At 38.9% G+C, this 21,900-nt stretch overlaps 1 protein-coding gene across 1 annotated transcript in view; it reads right to left on the reverse strand.

The window, feature by feature from the left end:
* Positions 1–21,900, reverse strand: part of LOC130917378 (eukaryotic translation initiation factor 4 gamma 1-like) — a 75,768-nt gene that overhangs the window by 22,503 nt on the left and 31,365 nt on the right. Inside the window, exons 6-11 of the mRNA XM_057838712.1 lie at positions 19,024–19,163; positions 13,168–13,260; positions 12,879–12,966; positions 3,563–4,462; positions 3,301–3,389; positions 1,547–1,736 (exon numbers count right to left, since the gene is read on the reverse strand). Of these exons, the coding sequence (XP_057694695.1) occupies positions 1,547–1,736; positions 3,301–3,389; positions 3,563–4,462; positions 12,879–12,966; positions 13,168–13,260; positions 19,024–19,163 (1,500 nt within the window). The remainder of the gene's footprint in view (positions 1–1,546; positions 1,737–3,300; positions 3,390–3,562; positions 4,463–12,878; positions 12,967–13,167; positions 13,261–19,023; positions 19,164–21,900) is intronic.

A 21,900-nucleotide genomic window follows, 5' to 3' on the forward strand; every position in this document is an offset into this window, starting at 1 on the left:
GAGCATGTGTGGCAGCGACCAGGTGAGAAGTACAAAAATAAGTGTGTCACGCCCAGTGTTGTTAATAACGGCGTTACAATATAACGGCGTTACTAACGGCGTTATTTTTTTCAGTAGTAAGTAATCTAATTAATTACTTTTCTCATCTTGGCAACGCCGTTACCGTTACTCAGGCGGGAAAGGCGTGCGTTACTATGCGTTACTAAGTTGGTTGAATAAAAAAAGTCAGAGAGACGGACTCACGGAGACGAGAGAGCAGAGCAGGAGTGGGGAAGACGCCGTTGCAAACGCGATGCTGGGTGGCTCCAATAATACCTGACTGTAGCCTACAAACTACGCCCACATGATACGGTAGATATCACATATTATAGAACTAGATGCAAATGATAGACACGGCTGCATTGGCAACATGTTTTAAGGACTACATGCGTTAGTAAAGAGCCGCCATCTTAAAGCAGTAGACCTCTCAGGAAGGCTCTGTTGTAGACAGCACTCCTGTAACGAGTCACATGACATTTTGGAAGGAAAATGACAAGCAGTACTCAATTTGGACATTTAGGAATGTACATAGTTCCCATGCGGTGTACTCCCTTTTGTTGCCAGGGGTTTAGATATTACGGTAACGGCTATATTTTGAGTTATTTTGAGGGAAAAATAAATTAACTCTAAGCTGCACACAGACTATTTTTCATTGTGCCAAAGTGTCATTTTGTCAGTGCTGTCCCATGAAAAGATATACTTAAATATATCTGCAGAAATGCGAGGGGTGTACTCACTTTTGTGATACACTGTACATCCTGTTTTAAAGATAACCTTCAGGGACTTAAGTTGATGACTTTTGAAGGATGTGCCAGAACCTAAAGAACTAAAGGAAAAATTGCAACCTTTTATTTTCCAATTTAGTGATGCTAATCGATGAAAATGGATGGAACGGATCATCCATTTTTCTTATGATAACAGCGATACATGATAGGGACGCACATAACTATAGTGGGAAAGATCACCATGGGTGATGGAGAAATCATCTAATTTCACTTGATATGTCTAAAATTTATTACCTGTATCTTTGTTTAGCTATCTGTGCCAACGACATTTGTAGTGTGACAGGCAAAACAATTACTGGTAAACAAACCTATGCATCTACCTGTTGCCATTGCACCAAATGTAAAACTGATGCATCCACTTAAGAACGGTTGGGAAACCATTAACAATTACAACAATAATGAACAGTACTATGCAACCATATTTACAGGGGTGAAGTACCAACGTAACAGGATTGAACTCATTCCTCCTACGATTTATTTTGTGATTTGAGGAGACTTCTGCTATCTATTGGTTTGTCATTATTAAAACCACCAATGTTCCACTGAACTAATTTCAACCAATGCTTGAATATACAGTATCTGTATATGTGTGTGAGTGTATGAATGTGTTATACAATGCACATCTTTATTTTCAGGGGGAAAAAATGTGTACGTAAAAGAGAGAAGTTACTTGTTCATACTGAACTTCCAATAAATGGCAGCGAGTGGTAAAAAGGACCAACCCTCTTTATACTGATATTCCTTGTTAGTTGTGGTCTGACCGGGACGGGTTGGCTGAATATTTTCAGCATCCAACTTTTCCTCCTTGTCCTCCCAGGTTAAGTCAATATCCTCAGTTGCTGTAGATGGAGCAGGAAGTTGGATTTCAGTTAATGTTGCTGGGACAACGTCAGGCTCAGCTTGTACTTTCTCCTGAAAAAGCAGAGGCATGAGATGAACATTACATACCACTACATTTTTTTTAAGAGATAGACCGATTGTCAGCACCTATATTTGGAAATTTGACATTTATCAGTATCTGCCTTTTTTTTTTTTTTTTTTTTTAAATCCAACCGTCCGATATGAAAAAATCCCTTTAAACTAGGGAATTTCGGCTCAGATGTAGCCGCTCCCCTCTCTCCTTCCTGCTGTCTCCTTCACTAGTATTCACCTCGTTCTCTGATTGGTTAAATAGTGACAGCAAATTGAATTACAATTGCATTGCATCTTTCCACATTTTTAAGGCCCTAAAAGCGCTTCACACGATATCCTCATCTACCCACTGGTCACGCAGCACCAGAAGCAACGTGGGGTTTAGTATCTTGCTCAAGGATTCTTAGATGAGGTCATCAGGGTGGAGAATCCAACCCACAACCTCTGTGTTGGGGATCGACTACTCTGCCACTGAACGACACCTCCTATTAAGGCCAAATTATACCATACGCGTCTTCGGTTTAGGTCCGGTAAGATATAGCGCTGGAGCCAATTTGTTTCCATTCTATCCTATTGTTCAAATTATACCGACGGCGTCAGCTCTACGAATTGACTGCGGACCAGCTCCAAAATGGTTGAGTCCGCTGGATGTTTTGGGCTATCTTCTATTTTTGCCGGAGACGCATCCGTCAAAATGGGCGGAGCCAGGCATGGAGTCAACAGGCCAGATGCTTATTCACGGTTTAAACACCAGCGAATATGGACGAAGAACGCTTCATCATGGAGGTGGAAAGTCACAAAGTGATTTATGATGCAGCAGATCCTTTTTTATATGGACAACATTAAAAAGGAAGCTGCATTGAATGCCATAGCAGAAGCAATGAGGATGGACGGTGAGTTTTTACGCAAGTTATGTAATTTAAAGCAGTAAATAAACAGTGTCACAAACCATGGTGAAAGCATTTAAAACAGTAAACAGTGTCACAAACCCATCGTAAAAGCAAAAAAAAAAAAAAATCGGGAAAAAATGTTCAGTCAAATCAAGTCCACCTCTCGCCGCTTCTCTGTAGAGTCCGTGTGTTTGTCATTGTTTTTAACTGCACATTATCGCTCGGGATCACGTGAGAGCTCACGACGGCATGGAGCTGCCGGACTGCAGTTGTGCGCAGCCGTTATGTTTTGTCCTATTTTTGACGTACTGCGGACCACACAGTCAACACTGAGATTGGCGGAGTCGTACCGAAGACATGTCCGGTAAAATTTGGCCTTTACAGTATTAGGTATTATTTTATATTTGTTTGATTCAATAAACATGCTCTAGCTATTTCAATAAAGTTCAGTGTTTGCATTATTTAATTTGACACTTTTACTGTAAATGTATATTGCCTCCAAAAATCGGTTATCGGCCCCTCTAACTACTACGGTAATAATCGGTCCTGAAAAAACCATATCGGTCAATCTAATTTATTTGGATTCAATCTAATTTATTTGGATTCTGTGAGCACGGACTTTGATTAAATGTCTTAGTTAAACTGCTGAATGATTAAGAAAACATTACACTCACATCTTTAAATGCATCCAATAGATCTCCCACTGCCTCCTTTTTGTTCAAATCCTTCATTTTCCTCTTTTTCTTCGGCATCGACACAGCAGCTACGGAAAGGTAGATATTATAAACATGATAAAATAAATGCCTAGCATGTATTTTGCAAAAAATTGCTAAAACGCATAGGGACAAAACACTATCATCTACAAATTGAGAAAACTAGAGCAACACTTAACTAGGCAATGTAATTCTGTAAATGCTCAAGTGGCAAGTGACAAACCTTGGAGAGTAGTCTCTTCATGCGTATTAGGGACAATCTGGCGGGTACTGGTAACAGTGTCTAAGTCGTGGTCATCTTTTAAGACCACTTCCATTGGAGATGACATTTCTCCTGCGGTACTGATATCAGACATTGACGCGTTTCCATTCATGTCTTCGGAAACAGGAGGAACTGTTTCCCCAACAGGCGAAGTTGCTGCTTGGGCGACTGTTTCAGCAGGCACATCTGGTGTGATGGTAGAAACTGACTGAGTAACAGGCGTTGCGGTTGGTTCAATAGGTGATGTAGGCACTGCGTTAGTGATGGCTTTGGAGGTTTTATTGTCAAGTTGTAGAGAAACTTCCGGCTCAGCAATGGGGCTGTCATCACACTCTTCTGTGCTAGTAAACAGAGCTTCTGGCTTACATGGAGGTGAAAGTGCAGAACCATTGAAAAGGCACAACTCCTCAGGCTGAGCAATGGGAGACTCCAAAGTAGACTCCTGGCAACTTGATAGCAACATTACTGAGGGGCTTTCTGGCACATCTTCAGAAACACCATTTGTGGAGGAGGATATAAGAGAACTGTCCATAAAAGAAACAGCATCCTCCGATTGCACCTCTTCCTCTCTAACTTCCACATTAACCACTTCAAGATTTCTGGCTGCCTTTTTTGGGTTTTCCTTAACCTTAGAGGCATGCTTTGGATCAGGAAGGGGTGCAGGGTAAGCAGGCACCTCAGGTGCACAGTGGGGTTCTGTGGTTTGGTCCCCTGGTGGTTTGGGGGTATACATTATGTCTGTAGTGGCAACAATGGAAGCAGGGGAAACGTCAGAGGAGGTAGCCTCTGCAAGGGTCAGGTCATCCTTAAAAATATCAGGAGGATGTGACATAGGAGGCAGCAAAGGTTTTTCTGTGTCATCTGGAAAGTAAAAAAATGTAGAAAGTACCAATCAGTTCCGTTCAAACATTTTTACATTTTATGTACAAAATATCAATTGACTATATGTTACAATATAGTAAAATATGAAACCTGATGCTTATGAACCAGGCCAAATTGACATACCCAAATGCCAATACCTTTATTTTTTTCTTTGGCATGTTTAGTTAATACTCTTTTGTAGGATTTGTGTTCTGTGTCAAATTTAGAGCTACACATCCTCATCTTTGTGAAAATATTGATTATTCCTACTGATTTGCCAAAGAATCATCATGTTGATAGTAATTATTTTAATGGTGATTTATCCTGTTTGTGCATAAATAACAGTTCAAGCTCTCTGTCAAACATCTGCATACTTTCTTTCCACATTTAAAAAGTAATGCTACATTTCCTCTGAGAATCTGTGGACATAAAAATCATAGTAGCTTACAAAATTAGTGCTGCACTGTATTATCTACTAGACTTTAATTGCAGTTCACTTATTTTCAAGTTAGTTACTAGACATTTAAATCTATGGCAGTCCCCAAAAATGCATGTAAACAAATGTCTCAACATTGGACAGCTATATTCAATAAAATCAAATCAAACACTCTGCTGTATACATGTTGTATGGCAAACTACATACAGTACCAAATCACACACACAAAGATGTTCAAGTCAAAATTGGAAGTTTAAAAGTGGAAAACAAGCATTATTGGCCCTCTTAAGCTTTGGGGTTGGATGTTGCATTGTTCAAGAACACTGCTAGAGTAGCAAGAAAGCAGATAGCGGCTACGTTGACATGCAGCCAATATTTGGGTTAAGGTTGATATTCAGTGGTAATAGTTTTTTTTAAAGAAACAATCGAAATATTTTGTTTACATGTGTTACCATACAGTTTAATCAATGGTGATATTCCCATACAAACTGTGACATATGGAGAACGTCATCAAGCCCAGAGAACGTGACGCAATGTACATTATTTCTGTTTTCTGCCAAAATCTTCTTCTCGTAACTGTTCTCGTTGCTGTTAACAGTCTTTGCCTCTCAACAGCATTCATTTGGTATGAGACTTCAACAGCAACCCAACATTCGAAAACATGATTTCTGAAAGTTGACCTATTTTCGCTGAATTGACTTGATTAATGAATTATTATTTAATCAATAAAAGAAGCCAAATGTTTTTAAACAATTTTGCCTGGCTCAGACATATTTTGAAAGTAAATTACATCGTTGTACAAAACAGCCAGATATAAAAGAATATCATTATGATACCGTCATTACATAGTAAAAAACTAGCACGAGCTAGAAAAGCTCCAATAAAACTGCAGTGAAGCTCTTGGTACCCTCCATGAATAGTTTGTATGGTCCATAATATCATTTCAGTTTCAGATAATCTGGAAAAATCACTGCATGTAAGCGACAAGGCTAAAAGCCAATATTAGACGCCAGTGACCTTCGATCCCTCAGGTGGCACTGCATCAAAAACTGACATCAAAGTGTAACAGACACTATCACATGAGCTCAGGAACACTTCAGAAAACCAATGTCACAAATAAAGTTCAGCGCCACATCCCGGGCTCATCTAAAATGGAATGATTCAAAGTGGAAAACAGCTTTGTTGTTTGAGGAGCACACATTTCTAATTGCTTTTGGAAATTGTGGACATCGAGTCGTCCGGGCCAAAGAGTAAAGGAGCCATCCGGACTGTTATGGCCACAAAGTTCAAAACCTTTGAAGGTACGAACTGTGTTTGTGCCAATAGTATGGGCATCTGAGACATCAAGTTGAAGACACCATTAATGTTAAAATATACACAGGTTTTGGAGAAATATACTAAATGCTGCCATTCAAGCAACACCATTTTCATTGATGCCTCTGCTTATTTCAGCAAGAAAAAGGCAAACAACATTCTAGACTGCCTTGCCTGCAGTCAAGACCTGTCTCCCTTTGAAAATGTGAGGCACATTACGAAGTGTGAATTACGACAATGGAGACCCCGGACTGTTAAACAACTAAAGCTGTACATCAAGCTAGAATTGGGGAAAAAAGTCCACCTACAAGCTTAAAAAATAATGTTCTCAGTTCCTAAATATAAACTGAATGATGTTACAAGAAAAGGTTAGGTAAGAGTGGTAAACATGACCCTGTCCCAGTTTTTTTGAGATGTGTTGCAACCACAAAATTCCAAGTTGAGGATTATTTTCTAAAAACAAAGTTTCTTGGTTGGACCATTAAAAATTATGTCTTTGTATTCAATTAAACACAGGTTGAACATGATTTGCCCATCACTGTATTATGTTCAGTGTTTTAATCTTACTTTAAAAAAGTAATTAGCTATAGTTACAAATTACTTGTCCCAAAAAGTAATTGAAATAGTAACTCAGTTAATTAGTTAATCTGCAAAGTAACTGACATTACTTTTCATGTTCTACGCGTTATTCCATTATACATTCTATAACATGTTTCGCATCAAAGCTGTTTATATTAACTGATTGAATTGAAATTATTTTTATTCACCCCCCCCCAAAAAAAAACATAGGTCACACTTTTTACTTTTTTAAAATTCACCTCTATAAAATTGTAACAGTGCAAACTTTAACTTTCAAAAACAAAGCCTTTCCATTTTTCTGCTGTACTGAACCTGCACCGAACCGTGACCCCCGTACCGAGGTACGTACCCAACCGTGACTTGTGTGTATCATCACACCCCTAATACAGTGGGATATATAGATACATTTTTCAATTAGCACGTAAGGCTCTGAATCTCCTGCTGTTGATCTAGTTGTTTTAATAAAAAAGCATCACACAAGGTTCATGGATACGTCATTCACGAAAAGTTTAGGGCAAGTGACTATTTTGAGTGATAGTAATAATAAACCAAAAATACATATATATATATATATATCAGGGGTCGCGTTAACCGAATATTTTCCGTCGTTGACCGGTTTTTTAAAACGGTGACGGAAAAAACTGAAGTCCGTCCGTCATTTTGACAGGTTGCAATTCACACCCCAGACCACAGGGTGGCATATTAATTAGCTATTGTCTCTCTTAATGCATGACGTCGTTAGCTATTCTGTCAGAATATTGTAGCGTCACCGTGGTCTGGCGGCAGCACCGTGATTGACACATCAACGCGAGGTTCTTATTGGTGCACCCGGTATGCCAGCGCGTCATCCAATTGCTGGACTAGATTGTCGGCTGTGTATAGACAAGTTTCCGAGGTACTTCCGGTTTACTTCCTTATGTCTTCCTTCCCCTTCCGTTTCCGCCTGTTTACCGTTGAAGTCAATGGCGGTGGAATCGAAGTTGGGAGGTCTTTATACAAGATCCCGGGAATGTTATTTTGATGTAGGCGGGTGGAGAACCAAGCCAAGGCCTCCATGCTTCGTACCATGTCGATTTCCAAACCATGGGTGCTCGTACTCGTCATACAGGTGGGAGGGAAGGAGATGGACAAAACTGACAGCTCCTGCAGTCATGCCCCCGCTGTTATGGAAGGTAATGTGCTCTAAAAATACGAAACCTAAAATCTGGCGCATGAAACGACTTGTTGCCTTTGCTATTGATATTACGATGATGATTGTAATTACGAAGTTTAATCATTTTTACAACAACTAGCTTCTGCTACTGCTGCTAGCCGCCTGTTGCTAATCGTGTTTGAATGCACCGCATAAATCCAAGTGTTACAAGTTTTTATTCGTTTGTTTACAGCTGGGAAATGCTGTTATAAAAGAGAAGACAACTTGACTTGTACGTTGATGGACATATATCGAACATATATAGTTTGTGTTCCACAATGATGATGACAGCTCGACTCCCGGGAGAGGCCGAGAGAGGCAGGAATTGTGACAGACGATGGTTCGCCGAGATCGCCGTGATCCAATTACGAACTTGTGAACGGTAGCGTCTTTAAATATATGCTATTGGAGCTGGAATTACCGAGGACGGGAAAAAAGCACATCTAAATGCCGCCGAGGGCCTCCGTGATGTCGCTATTTGTTCACGAGGCTCCGGAGCTCTGCGGTCTGATATCACATTCTCGTATGCTATTTTTGCAATACTTTTATAAATGTGATTTATTGACCTGTTTTGGAGTGCACCAATCGTTTTAAATAAAACAAGAAATTGAATCATGTCTAAATGTTTTATTGCGATCAATGCCTGCAATAAAAAAAAGAATGACATACTATTTGTGTTTACATCATATGTACATAACCTTGTAGCATTTCCTTGTAACAAAACAATCCATGTCAGCCCTTCTGCAGTCGGCAAATGTAATATAACTTGTAATTTCACCACATTTTGGTCACTAATGGCCGTAGTATCAATCCATTCCTCACGTGAACACAGGCTGACCGTTGTTAATAATTTTGTCCACGAATGATCAACGAAGTGACACGAACTGCCATCCAATCTCATCTACGTGTCATCTAGGTCGTGCTGAATCAATTTTTGAAGATTCCATGGGTTTCTCTGGCTTGATTTCGTAGTTTTATCGTCGTCAATACACTGCTAATACACTGCTACTCGACCGGACCGGAAGTGCGAAGCAGACATTTTCCAAGATGGCGGCGCCCGTATTTCGCTCAGGAAACTTGTCTATAGACCCCAATCACATGACGTCACAACTCCGCCCCCTGACTGGAGCAGCCATATTGTCCGTCAGCTCGTCGTGTTTACACATTACCGCTACGTACATGCCTCCTATTACGGCGTGTTTTTCTGCTCGTTAACATTAATAATCAAAATGGCGAAGGCGTGTGTGGCGGTTGGTTGCAGTAACAGAGAAGATAGACGGAGAGACTTGAAGTTCTACCGTATTCTGAGAGACCCGAAGAGGAGAGCGAGATGGACTGCTGTAATTCGACAAGAAATCTGGGCACCAAACGATCCACAGACTATGTAGTAGTCATTTTATATCTGGTAAGATGCATTTAATATATATTTAGAAGATTTTGGGCTGACAACCACAATTAAGATCATTGTGTGACGTTGGTGATTGAGGTCTATATAGTTGCCTCTTTTTCTTTGGGAGTGGAGTTGTTTTGTTGGTGTTGTTGGCGGTAAGCAGAGTAAAAAGAGGGAGAAAAATACAACTTCCGTGTCTAATTTTTCGCCGCCAAGCAAGCGTTACAATATTAATTAAAAATGAATGAAAACTAAATACTATTGAATATGTCATCATTATCATTAAAAAAATTTAAGTGACTGGTAAAAATAGATTATGACTGGATTTTTATGACCCTGTCAGTCAAAATGACAGACAACGAAAATGTCTAGCGCAACCTCTGATATATATATACATATATATATATACATATATATATATACATATATATATATATATATATAATATACAGTATATACAGTACAGTGGGGCAAATAAGTATTTAATCAACCACTAATTGTGCAAGTTCTCCCACTTGAAAATATTAGAGAAACCTGTAATTGTCAACATGAGTAAACCTCAACCATGAGAGACAGAATTTGGGAAAAAAAACAGAAAATCACATTGTTTGATTTTTATAGAATTTATTTGCAAATCATGGTGGAAAATAAGTATTTGGTCAATACCAAAAGTTCATCTCAATACTTTGTTATGTACCCTTTGTTGGCAATAACGGAGGCCAAACGTTTTCTGTAACTCTTCACAAGCTTTTCACACACCGTTGCTGGTATTTTGACCCATTCCTCCATGCAGATCTCCTCTAGAGCAGTGATATTTTGGGGCTGTCGTTGGGCAACACGGACTTCCAACTCCCTCCACAGATTTTGTATGGGGTTGAGATCTGGAGACTGGCTAAGCCACTCCAGGACCTTGAAATGCTTTTACGAAGCCACTCCTTTGTTGCCCTGGCTGTGTGTTTGGGATCATTGTCATGCTGAAAGACCCAGCCACGTCTCATCTTCAATGCCCTTGCTGATGGAAGGAGATTTTCACTCAAAATCTCTCGATACATGGCCCCATTCATTCTTTCCTTTACACAGTTTAGTCGTCCTGGTCCCTTTGCAGAAAAACAGCCCCAAAGCATGATGTTTCCACCCCCATGCTTCACAGTGGGTATGGTGTTCTTCAGATGCAATTCAGTATTCTTTCTCCTCCAAACACAAGAACCTGTGTTTCTACAAAAAAATTATTTTTTGATTTCATCTGACCATAACACATTCTCCCAGTCCTCTTCTGGATCATCCAAATGCTCTCTAGCGAACCGCAGATGGGCCTGGACGTGTACTTTCTTCAGTGGGGGGACACGTCTGGTAGTGCAGGATTTGAGTCCCTGGCAGCGCATTGTGTTACTGATAGTAGCCTTTGTTACTGTGGTCCCAGCTCTCTGTAGGTCATTCACTAGGTCCCCCTGTGTGGTTCTGGGATTTTTGCTCACCATTCTTGTTATCATTTTGACGCCACGGGGTGAGATCTTGCACTGAGCTCCAGATCGAGGGAGATTATCAGTGGTCTTGTATGTCTTCCATTTTTTAATAATTGCTCCCACAGTTTGATTTCTTTACACCAAGCGTTTTACCTATTACAGATTTAGTCTTCCCAGCCTGGTGCAGGTCTGCAATTTTGTCTCTGGTGTCCTTCGACAGCTCTTTGGTCTTGGCCATAGTTGAGTTTGGAGTGTGACTGACTGAGGGTTGTGGACAGGTGTCTTTTATACCGATAATGAGGTAAAACAGGTGCCATTAATACAGGTAACGAGTGGAGCCTCGTTAGACCTCGTTAGAAGAAGTTAGACCTCTTTGAAAGCCAGAAATCTTGCTTGTTTGTAGGTGACCAAATACTTATTGTCCACTCTAATTTGGAAATAAATTCTTTAAAAATCAAACAATGTGATTTTCTGTTTTTTTTTCCACATTCTGTCTCTCATGGTTTAGGTTTACCCATGTTGACAATTACAGGCCTCTTAAATCTTTTCAAGTAGGAGAACTAGCACAATTGGTGGTTGACTAAATGCCCCACTGTATATATTATTATAAAATTGTAGCGTCTACAAGGCAACGCTAACTTAGTGATGATAATGCAAACTCAGCAGGAAAACAGCACATTATTTTCGATTAATCGTACTCTCCTGGACGCCACAAACTGTACATAAAAAAAAAAAAAAAGGTGCCCAAGAGTTTAAGGTGACACTTGCCACGCTAAATCCTAATGCTAACGAGAACACTAATGCTACGCTAACGCTCTCAGCAAACTATCATCATAATCATCGTGTTTTCAATGGCGTCACCACCGCCTTCCCTCCTCCCGCTCTGCTCTATTCAGGTAGCTGTCAAAATCAGAAACTCACGTTTCATTAAGTGAAATTCTAGAAACATGCCCCTTCACATCCTAAGTAACTGTGACAGTGTTGCAAAAATGGGAAAAGTAATTAATTTGATTACTCACTACTGAAAAAAAAATTATCACCGTTAGAAACGCCGTGATACTCTAAAGCCGTTATTAACAACACTGATTATGTTTATATTTATGTTTAACACTAATTCCCAACTTCATTGGAATTGGGGTTGTAAAACCTGCTAGATCAGTTAAAGTTCGGAGGGTTACGGAAGTCATGTCACTGTAATGTCACTTTCCTCAAAATGTCTCTCTACTTGTCTCATTTTCTTATAAAATTCATTCATTCATTCATTCATTTTCCATGCCGCTTTTTCCTCACGAGGGTCGCGGAGGTGCTGGAGCCTATCCCAGCTAACTACGGGCAGTAGGCAGGGGGCACCCTGAACTGGTTGCCAGCCAATCGCAGGGCACAAGGAGACATACAACCATTCACGCACACACTCATACCTACGGACAATTTAGAGTGTTCAATCAGCCTACCATGCATGTTTTTGGGATGTGGAAGGAAACCGGAGTCCCCAGAGGAAACCCACGCAGGCACGGGGAGAACATGCAAACTCCACACAGACGTGCTAACCACACAGCCACCGTGCCGCCTTTCTTATAAAATATCATATATTTTTTAGTTTTGTGTAGGATACGGATATCGGCAGAGGTGTTATATTAGTGCAACCTAAAGAAACTGTTTGCATTTTCATCCTGGATTCGACTAGTGAGTATCAAAGTATTCAGTTATTACCTCTTCTGTTAAATGGGATGTCTCTACTGGTAGGCGAAATAATTACTACCCAAGACCAGTTCAGTCCAACTTACTACCATTTTAATTTTTATTTATTTATTTTACAATTAGCACAAGTACAGTTAAACAATAATAAATACTGTTTGCATGAACAACAATACCAACTATGCTACTGTATTTTAACTCATTCACACAGCCAATTAGTTAATGTTGCCATAAGGGTTATAATTGAAAACATTCAGTATTATCTAGGTGGTGGTTGGTGTAAATCAAAATTCTAACAACCACTGGATTAGAGTTGGTATAGCAAAGTGTAGGCAAATGGAACTCACCAGCTCTAACCTGCGCAGGAGTAATAACATCTGGGGTGCTCTCACCGTTGGCCTGGACCGGTCCTGTGTCTGATCCAGATATAGCAGTCTGTACAAACACACAAGTCAATTTTTTTTTCCAGAATAATGTGTATAAATCCAAATCATATCCAAATTACTCTCACGAAATGATTAAGGTATGCATTTAAAAAATAAAAGAGAGAAAAATGCAGAGTTGAAAAAAAGCATAGTAATGAATGAACTGATATTTAAAAATAAAAACCTACAAGTCAAACTAAGTCAAAGTTACCCCAGGAGTAGTTGGGGTAGAGTCACTACACCCCCCTGACATAATCTCCTCTGTGATGTCACGACCACCTTGTTTTGGGTCTCTTATCCTAATCTGTAATGAAGTGCAAAAAAAAAAAAAAAAAAAAAGGTAAGCGTAGTAAAGAAAGAGAAATAAGGATTTTATTTACAAATACATTTGAGTTGGGTTGTCACTAAAATAATCGTAGTAGTTTTCTGGACTGACAGTGGTAATTGAGGCAAGAATCACTCATTCCTACCTCTAAGTGTGTTCTATTGACTTAGTGGCTTCATAACTCAACAAAATGTTACATTTCTCACATTCTAACATACAGTAAGCCAATTCAACTACAACAGAAATTTATTGAATCACCTTAAACAGAAATATCAAACGAAAGTTCAATGTAGAGTTGGTTGGTTATGAAATTTTTAGTCTTACAGGAAGACACGTCACAATGTGTCTTGGCAAGAGTTTTACATGCATACACTCTGCTGTGATGGTGCGGAGAAGAAAAACAGAATTGCAATCACCTTTATATTAAGTGCCACACAAACATTTTTGAAACACTCCCCCTTTTTCCTCTCACTCACTTGCTAAATGCTTTTTCGAGCAAGTCAGAGCTGCCATTAAACTGGTATGAGCCAGAATGCTACTAAATAAAGTGACATGCACAGTCATGGGACTAAATGTCTAACTTAACCTTGAGCTAAAAAGCACAGCAAAAACTCTCCCCATAAACGTTAGACTCAAAAAACAAAATGGTTGTTGACCATTACTAACCTTTGCTAGGCCCAGTCCATTGGTACCTATTCCTAACAGAATATTCTCATTCCTGGAGAAGAGTGGCTGCTCAAACCAGTTACGGGCTTGACATTAAACACCATAAAGCAGGCGTGTGGTGGAGTGTTTTAGCTAATCTTAACTGTCCCAGGCTGAAAACAGAACAGAGGTGTGCTGGGGTGTGCTGAAAGTAAGCTAGCAACTTCACTCCCTCTCTCTCCTTCAGTCATTTGATGAACAGAACAGGGAGGAGGGAAAAAAAGGATGGCCACTGGCCTTCTAAAGCTATGGCATTGGAATGTGCAACTCCCGCCCACAGAGACTAACAGACAGTTAAAGGGGCCCACAAGAGAAGTTGGGGAGGGGGCAGTATGCAGGAATAGGGGCTGTAGGTAAGGTTATAATCAAATGAGCTTTTAGTAGCTACAGTACATAAGCCAACTGATTGGCTCGTTCGTCCTCTGAGCAGACATGTTGCAATATTTTAAGAGAACTGAGGAAACCAGCAGAAGGGGAAGAGGGAGTGCCACAGAACTCAGTAGGGGAGGGGGGATAGTTGGCCACGTGGAGCTGAGCAATGTGCTGACATGTCACACAGCCCCTCCCCCTCTAGTTTTTTCCACTTTGACATGCAGTGAGAGTAAGGCTGATAGATGAACAGAATGTTAAGAAAATTTCAAAGAAAAAACAGGAAAGTCACGATTTACAGTCCATGCAATCAGTACACCTAACTTAAAATGGGGGAAATGGTTGTTACATAAATTGTAAATACATTTTTTCCCCAAAGCGTCTTGTAATTCTTTGTACATAGAGTGACATGCACAATCTATCCAGGGTGCGCAGTGGCATGCAAAGATTTAGGCATCTTGGGTATTCCAAAACTTTCTCAGGATATTGTACATTCTACCAATAATTTTCTGTGATTTGACAATTTAATGGCACGGACTACAAATCACGACTGCAATGAAAGTTTGAAGTTGTATAAGTGTGTGCATACAAACATTTGGCTGAAGAACATCCACACACTCAGGCAAATGTGTTACATTATTTTCCAAATGTCTCTTTCTCATGGTCGTCCCTGGAGTCTGGACCACGTCAAAGTCCAAGCTCAGGTAACCTCAGTCACAGATAAGCACCCAGAAGTGACACAGTCAAGGGAGCCAAGGTCAGGTACTACATGTGAAATTGTCTGTAAAATTGATTTATTCAACAGTAAATTTTTATCCCATGTTGAATGAATCAATTTTACACAAACTGATTGGTAGACTGTAAATATTGTTTACAAATGTTTATCCAATTTTATAGCAATCCATTTCATAGACACTGAATGCTTTGTAAGGCGCCTATATTATCCACACAAGACTACAAAAATTACTTTTACTGAAAGAAAACATGACAAAGTTACATTTGACCAGTTATGTCATAAAAAAAGGAAAATGTATTTACATAAGATGATGATGGATTCGTGCAGTGCAGCCATCTTTAGAGAAGGGAGGAAAAAACAGCCACCCTAGATATAGGACCTAGGCGGCATAGTTTTACAGCAACTCATATTACAATCTTGTTCACCACTATTTTAATCATCACATATAATCCTATTTCCACACTTAGAGATTTAAAACTGATAAAAAAATTTGCAAGATTCTATTGACAAGAAGTCATACCGTGGTTCATTCAAAATAAGAAAAACATATTTAAAACCATTTGAGAAAAACATTACTCTTCTTTCAGATTATAACAACAATGAAAAACTCAAAATCTCCAGTCATCTTATTGATGACAGTTAAAGATAAAATACAGTGACAGGTTAACCCCTAATTATTGACAGTTTCTTGTTCATTCTTATTCATTCTTTCCACTAGCTGTGTTATGATTCTCACTTTTTTCAGTATGAATATTTATATCCATCTACAAGTATTTTGGTTTTGACATAATAGAATACCAGCAACAACAAATAACACTGGCCAACAACAAATTTGTTATGTGAGTTTCGCCAGTTGATTCAGGACAATTCTGATTCGCTGAATCCGAAAATGACATTGGTTTTGCTCAATCAGGTCAATTTTTTCCTATGACCAAATACTGTTTTTTTTTTGGTTTTTGGTTGGCCTTCAGTCTTTATATGACATGTTATGAAATGTCAAATTATGACAAACTATACGCAATTTTGCTCTAAATTCATCAAGGAATACAGCAGTGAAGACCCTATGTCGATATCTTTCATAGCGGTTTCACTAGAGGCACGGGAAGTTGAAAAAAAAAAAGCGTAATTTGACAAGCAGAAACGCTAACAAATTGAAATGTCATAACTCGGTCAAAAATTGACCGAAGATCAAAAATTTTATGCTCAATCGTGAGGTCTCGTCAAGAGCAATCTGCTGTTTTTTGTTGCGAGGCGCTAAGACGCTCCGTTTGGAATCAACAGGACTTGAGAAGGACATGGTGTACCGTGCGGACATTGCACAACTTCTGGACAAGCTTGGAGTGCCAAAGTACGAACCCAAGGATTGAAGACTGTTCGTTGAGAGCAGCAAGCGATTGCTGAAATGTGTTCTGCTACACAACTGCAACGAGTTTGCCTCTGTATCCCTCGCTCACTGAACTACACTGAAGGAAAAGTATGAAGTGGTCAAGTATGTACTGGAGAAAATTGGTTATGATCAGCACAAGTGGTTTTTTGTGTTGGCCTGAAGATGTTGAAGGATGTTGCTGGAACTTTGTTTTGGTGCTGTTCCAGTGAGATTTATAAAGATGACTGCCTGAAGAAAACATCAAAATTCCCTCAGTCCTTGATGATATTGGGCTGCATGTCAGGCAAAGGCATTGGGGAGATGGCTGTGGTTAAATCTGGTGACTTGAAGTTCCGCTCTGAGACCACGAATTTGGCCAAATTTCAAAATTGTCCTATATGCATGTGTGATATATCATTGGAAAGCTTAAAATCTCAATTTTCTGAAGAAACATTTTGAACAGGAGGGCATTTAAAAAAAAAAAAAAATTAAACAGCAAAACCCTAACTGGAGGTGAGAGCACGAGAGAGCATAATTAAAGACGCCATTATTTTAACGGGATATTTTCGCGTACTTACCTCTTTTCGATCCAAAAACTCCATGTAGCATGTATCACCGAGTGTCAAGACACAGCTGTGAATGGCTACAGCTAGATTTATGGGGGATTTTATGGGTGAAACATGGTAATATAGCAATATGATGCAGAGGTCGCAGACATCAAGGTAATCGAGTAATAATAGTAATCGAGATTTTCATTTTCATATATTTACACTTTTAAACCTTTTTTTTTTCTTCAATTTTTCTTTGTTTGGATCGATTATTAATTATCTAAAATATTGGGGAAAATGCGACAGTAACGAAAAACATACCATTAAGCGATAGTTATGAGGGCTATATCAGTGACTTTTTTACAGACGCCAATTTTTTCATTGTGACGTAATTTGATTAAAAGTTTAAAATATGCGAGTGAATAATTTTTTTTTAACTCATTTTTAAAAACTAAATATTAGACCTCAATTAATAATTCAAAGCTAAAAAGGACAGACATTTCGACAATAAATATGATTCTTTACCTTCATTTTATGGCTAGGTTAAAACAAAAGCGGTTGCGCGACGTCTGTAAACGGGGGTTTCCAGGGTAAAACAGACAAATTAAAAATAGTTCGGGGGCTTAATGTGCCATGAATCTTCTATGGCAGCATATAGACATAATCTTCTATCAAACACAACAGTTCTTTTGTCTTAAAATACAGCAGTTTATCTTAAAGATGGGGGCAAGAGCAGAAACTGCTTTTTCAGCTTTGTCTGTGTTTTCTGCCATATATACAGTAATTCCCTGCACTTGCTCTATAAAGGTAACATTTAATGACCACAATGTTTTCTTATTCATTTCTTTTAGTGTTTCTGGATGCTAAAGAGTTGCACTTTTGAAGTAATTCATTATTTTTTTCAAGCTTTTTATCTGATTTTGTTCTACATGATAAAATGTCTGAGTGAGTGCTCGTCTGAGACTGGTGATTCCATACTTTTTGCTAGGGGTTGTATTCTCACATATGGACCGGTACCCTGAGAATCTGGGGTCAATAAGCTACGAGCGGGGGGAGCGATTCTACCAGGATGTGAAAGGGATGGAGACCAGGTATCAGGGATGCTGGGACACAGTCATGATGGCTGATTACTGTTGTATCTGAAAAGAGACATCCCTGTCGCTGAGCGTTCTAAGAGTTCGAAGAAACGGAAGTTCACGCCCTGAATTTTGAACAATGGTGAAGTAACACGCAATTTACGAGTACTTACCTTTATTAATGTCTACCATTCAGTTTGCAGTAATTGATGTTTCTTTCATTTAATCAATATATTTTGTTGAAAAACAATGTTTTTATCTTGAAAACATATTTAGGACATGATATGTGTTGACAAAAATCAGCTGACAATACCTCAATAATGTTATCGCCTTTGTCACCTTTTTTATTTGAAATCAATTTTGCACAAAATCCTGACCTGGTTGAGAGAAACGGATGCCATTTTGTGATTCAGCAGTGCAAAAAATACCCCAAATCAGTTGTACAAATCCAGAGAACATTCCAAAAGTGAGAAATTGTGTAATTTAATGTAATATAGCCATTTCATCTTCAGAACCAAAATAAACAAAAAGACTACAGATTTTTCATTGTTAAAAACTCAGTCCATTTGTTTCTGGTTGTATCTGATTACACAGCAATTTTTGCTCACATATGAGTGAGCCACTGAAAACACAAATAACTGGTTTATGGCTGACTGTTATGTCTGAACCTGAGGTTGCTACTAAATCAAGTCCTCTTGTTTTCATAATAGAGAGACTGGAACTAGTTATTGGAAATCTAAAATGACTTATTGTTGAGGTGCCATTTAAGAAGTATCAAATATTTCTTACCCTGCTAATATTGTGATGATAAAATTACACAAATATTGATAATTTGTTTTTTAAAAGAAAAAAAATTAAATTGTGTTGGAAGAAAATTGAATATTGTCAGAGGCATTAAAAAATTAATCCTGCTAAAGTGTTCTCCATTGATAGAACACTGACCTGTTTACGTTCCCTTTTGGTGTGGATGTGTTGGAGAGGCTGTGGTGGTGGTTGCTGCTGTTGAGGGGCATGGTTCATAATGATGGGTGTTGCCTGCACCGGCGGGGTATACTGAGGCTGGCCTGGAAAGTAGGCCCCGGCTGTGGATCAGACAGAACACTATTAATCAAAACATACAGGCTTAATCCAACAATCGCGAAATGAAACTAACATAAGCCTGACAAAGGGACACAAAGGAAGTAACACAGCAACACAGTCCATGTTGCCATATTCATTCATGTGAGGTGCACAAGCATTTTGAGGGAGGTGGACATTTTATCCAAATGATTTAAATACAACAGCTACAGCTTATTATCCACTGTATGTATAATATTATAGTGAAAAACGCAGCACTCTTTTTTACTTTTGCCCTCTCATCGTCAGCCAAATTTAGAATTATCTTGCTTATGGGTTTGAGGACTATGTCTCAAATTAATTTATTGAAATCATTATTATAACTTTTGCTCAAAGGATTCTGAGAATTAGGTGGGAAATTTGGAATTGTTTTCCTGGTAATAAATAATTATCAAATAAAACAGGATTTAAAAAAACAACAACAAAAAATCTCCATGGGGGAAAAAGCCCACAATGAAGAGACAAAGGTTGTTTCAGACCTCCTGGTTACCTTCGAAAACGGTCTCTGAGTTTGCAAAAGCTGGTGAATAAAGATGACCATATACTACAAATCCAATTTAAGCTACAAAGTCGCCCTCAGTCCGCTTTTCTTCACTGGAAAAGTTCGAAATGATGATCTGACTCAGTCCACATTTGATGCTTAGTAGGACTACGTCATAGTACAGGCAATTTCTATGAAATGGCTATAGTCTGCTTTAGACGACAATCACCAACTTTATATTCGATTTTCTGAATAGGTTATTGAGACTTTTTTGTATCCTATTATGATAAACATGACCTCCCAATTTTGTCTTGAATCTAGATGAATGAAAATCGTGCCCAGAGCTATACTTTCATGAGGCTGTAAAACTTATGCCTAGCTCGGACAACATCATTACAGCCTGATTTTGGCCCAACATACACACCGTAGAGAAACCTGGACTCTCACGGCTGACATCATAGTAGTTGGTCCCGAGACCTCATGTAGTGACATATTCAAAGTGCCCGTCTGGCGTCTTGGATGCCTCACAACCACATCGCAGAAAGCCTGTCATGTCAGAATTTCTGTTTGTCGTGTTGCATAGTGTCACACACAGTATGGTTTGTAGCAAAATATTGACCAATTGTGTAACTTTGTGACCGGCATGTACTCTCTCGCGCGCGCTCTCTCCCACTCTCTTTTTAAATTTTTTTTTTTAACCAATACTGAGGATCCTGGTAGCATGTGGCACATATATGTTGCATGTGGACTGGGACGCACAGTTGTGTTCCTCTGCCTCAAACAGACAAAACAAGCGGCGGCTCCCTTATCCCTTCCTATTTACAGTGAATGTACTGACAAAATGTCACCTCAAATCATGTTGGGATGATATTAGGATATACATTTTATTCCATTTCCGAGCAGAGCAGAGGCCCTTCATTATTATGATAAGACGTGCCTCTGTCTCCGTGACTGATTTACAGCGCTCGTAGTGGCAGTACACGGTTATCAGCCAGGGTCTTGTCCACTTGTGTGACCAATTGCCCTTTCCAAGATTACAACTTCAAGACAGTATATTTTATAGTCTGACGCTGTAGCCGTTGAGAACAACCCCCCCAAAAAAATCAGTACAGTAGTTTGGGATCGGCCTAAGTGCATTTTGTACAGTCACATTGGGGAACACTAAAATACAAACTTTTTCGCCAGTTATTTGGCTTACTGTAAAACATACGTTTTGCTGTCCCTACGAATCCACAGTTTAGATGTGGCCTCCTTAATTCTACGTTTATTGGCTTTTTAATTTTATGATTGCAATGAAGGCCTAGCTTCAGTCAGATATCAAGCCAGTCGCTATACAGTAGGATCCCCCAAGTTGCCTTTGGACTTTCACCTCCTCCTCCAGAATATTGATGAGCTCTAAGTTTCCTGTCACCCCGTAAAACTTTGTCTATGCTGTGCTCCCACTATTTCACATATTGCTGAGCAATATAAACTGACGCCATCAACACACGAATTCCAATTTCAGGTCACTTGACTGTTCAGATTGTAGTCACATTTTGAAAATCAAACGCATCACAATTAAAACCACATACAAAAATGGTCTAGATTGGATTTGAAAATAACTGCTTCCATGCAACTTAGCCCATTCAGACAGGCATGAAAGAAACTTACCCGAGTCAGATGAAGGCAAAAAGATCCAATCTGGGTCAATCAATTTTTAGTTATGGTCTAAACGCAGTTTAATAGTGATGAAAGCCCTTTACAGGATTAATTTTCGTCTCTTTTTTTAATATCACAAGAAACGTGTCATTTGAACAGAGGTGTGTATTCTTTTTGTAGCTACTGCAGCACATCTTATATTTTTGTCAATGGCCAATCTATATCTAGTGTTAAATACAATATTGCGCATTGTTTGTTCATCTCTTTTGCAAGTAATTTCATTTTTTTTATTATGTATGTGTTTGTTTTAATCGTTTTAATCGTTTTATCATGTTGCTGCACTTTACAATACCAAAATGACAGGGGTAGTTAGTTTTGCTAGTTGCATCTTAAAACAATCTCAACTGTTTTGAATCAGACACTGAAATTAAAATTTAAAAAATGATATCAGAATACAGTACATGATTTTCAGTCTCGAAACAAAAATGTGTCATTCTTTTGTAATAGCTTTTTAAGCATAATACATCAGTAAAACTGAAAATGGCACCCTCATCTTGAATTTTTTTAAGGGCAAGTTTTATTTG

Source organism: Corythoichthys intestinalis, chromosome 6 (assembly GCF_030265065.1).
Source record: "Corythoichthys intestinalis isolate RoL2023-P3 chromosome 6, ASM3026506v1, whole genome shotgun sequence".
Classification (NCBI taxonomy): domain Eukaryota; kingdom Metazoa; phylum Chordata; class Actinopteri; order Syngnathiformes; family Syngnathidae; genus Corythoichthys; species Corythoichthys intestinalis.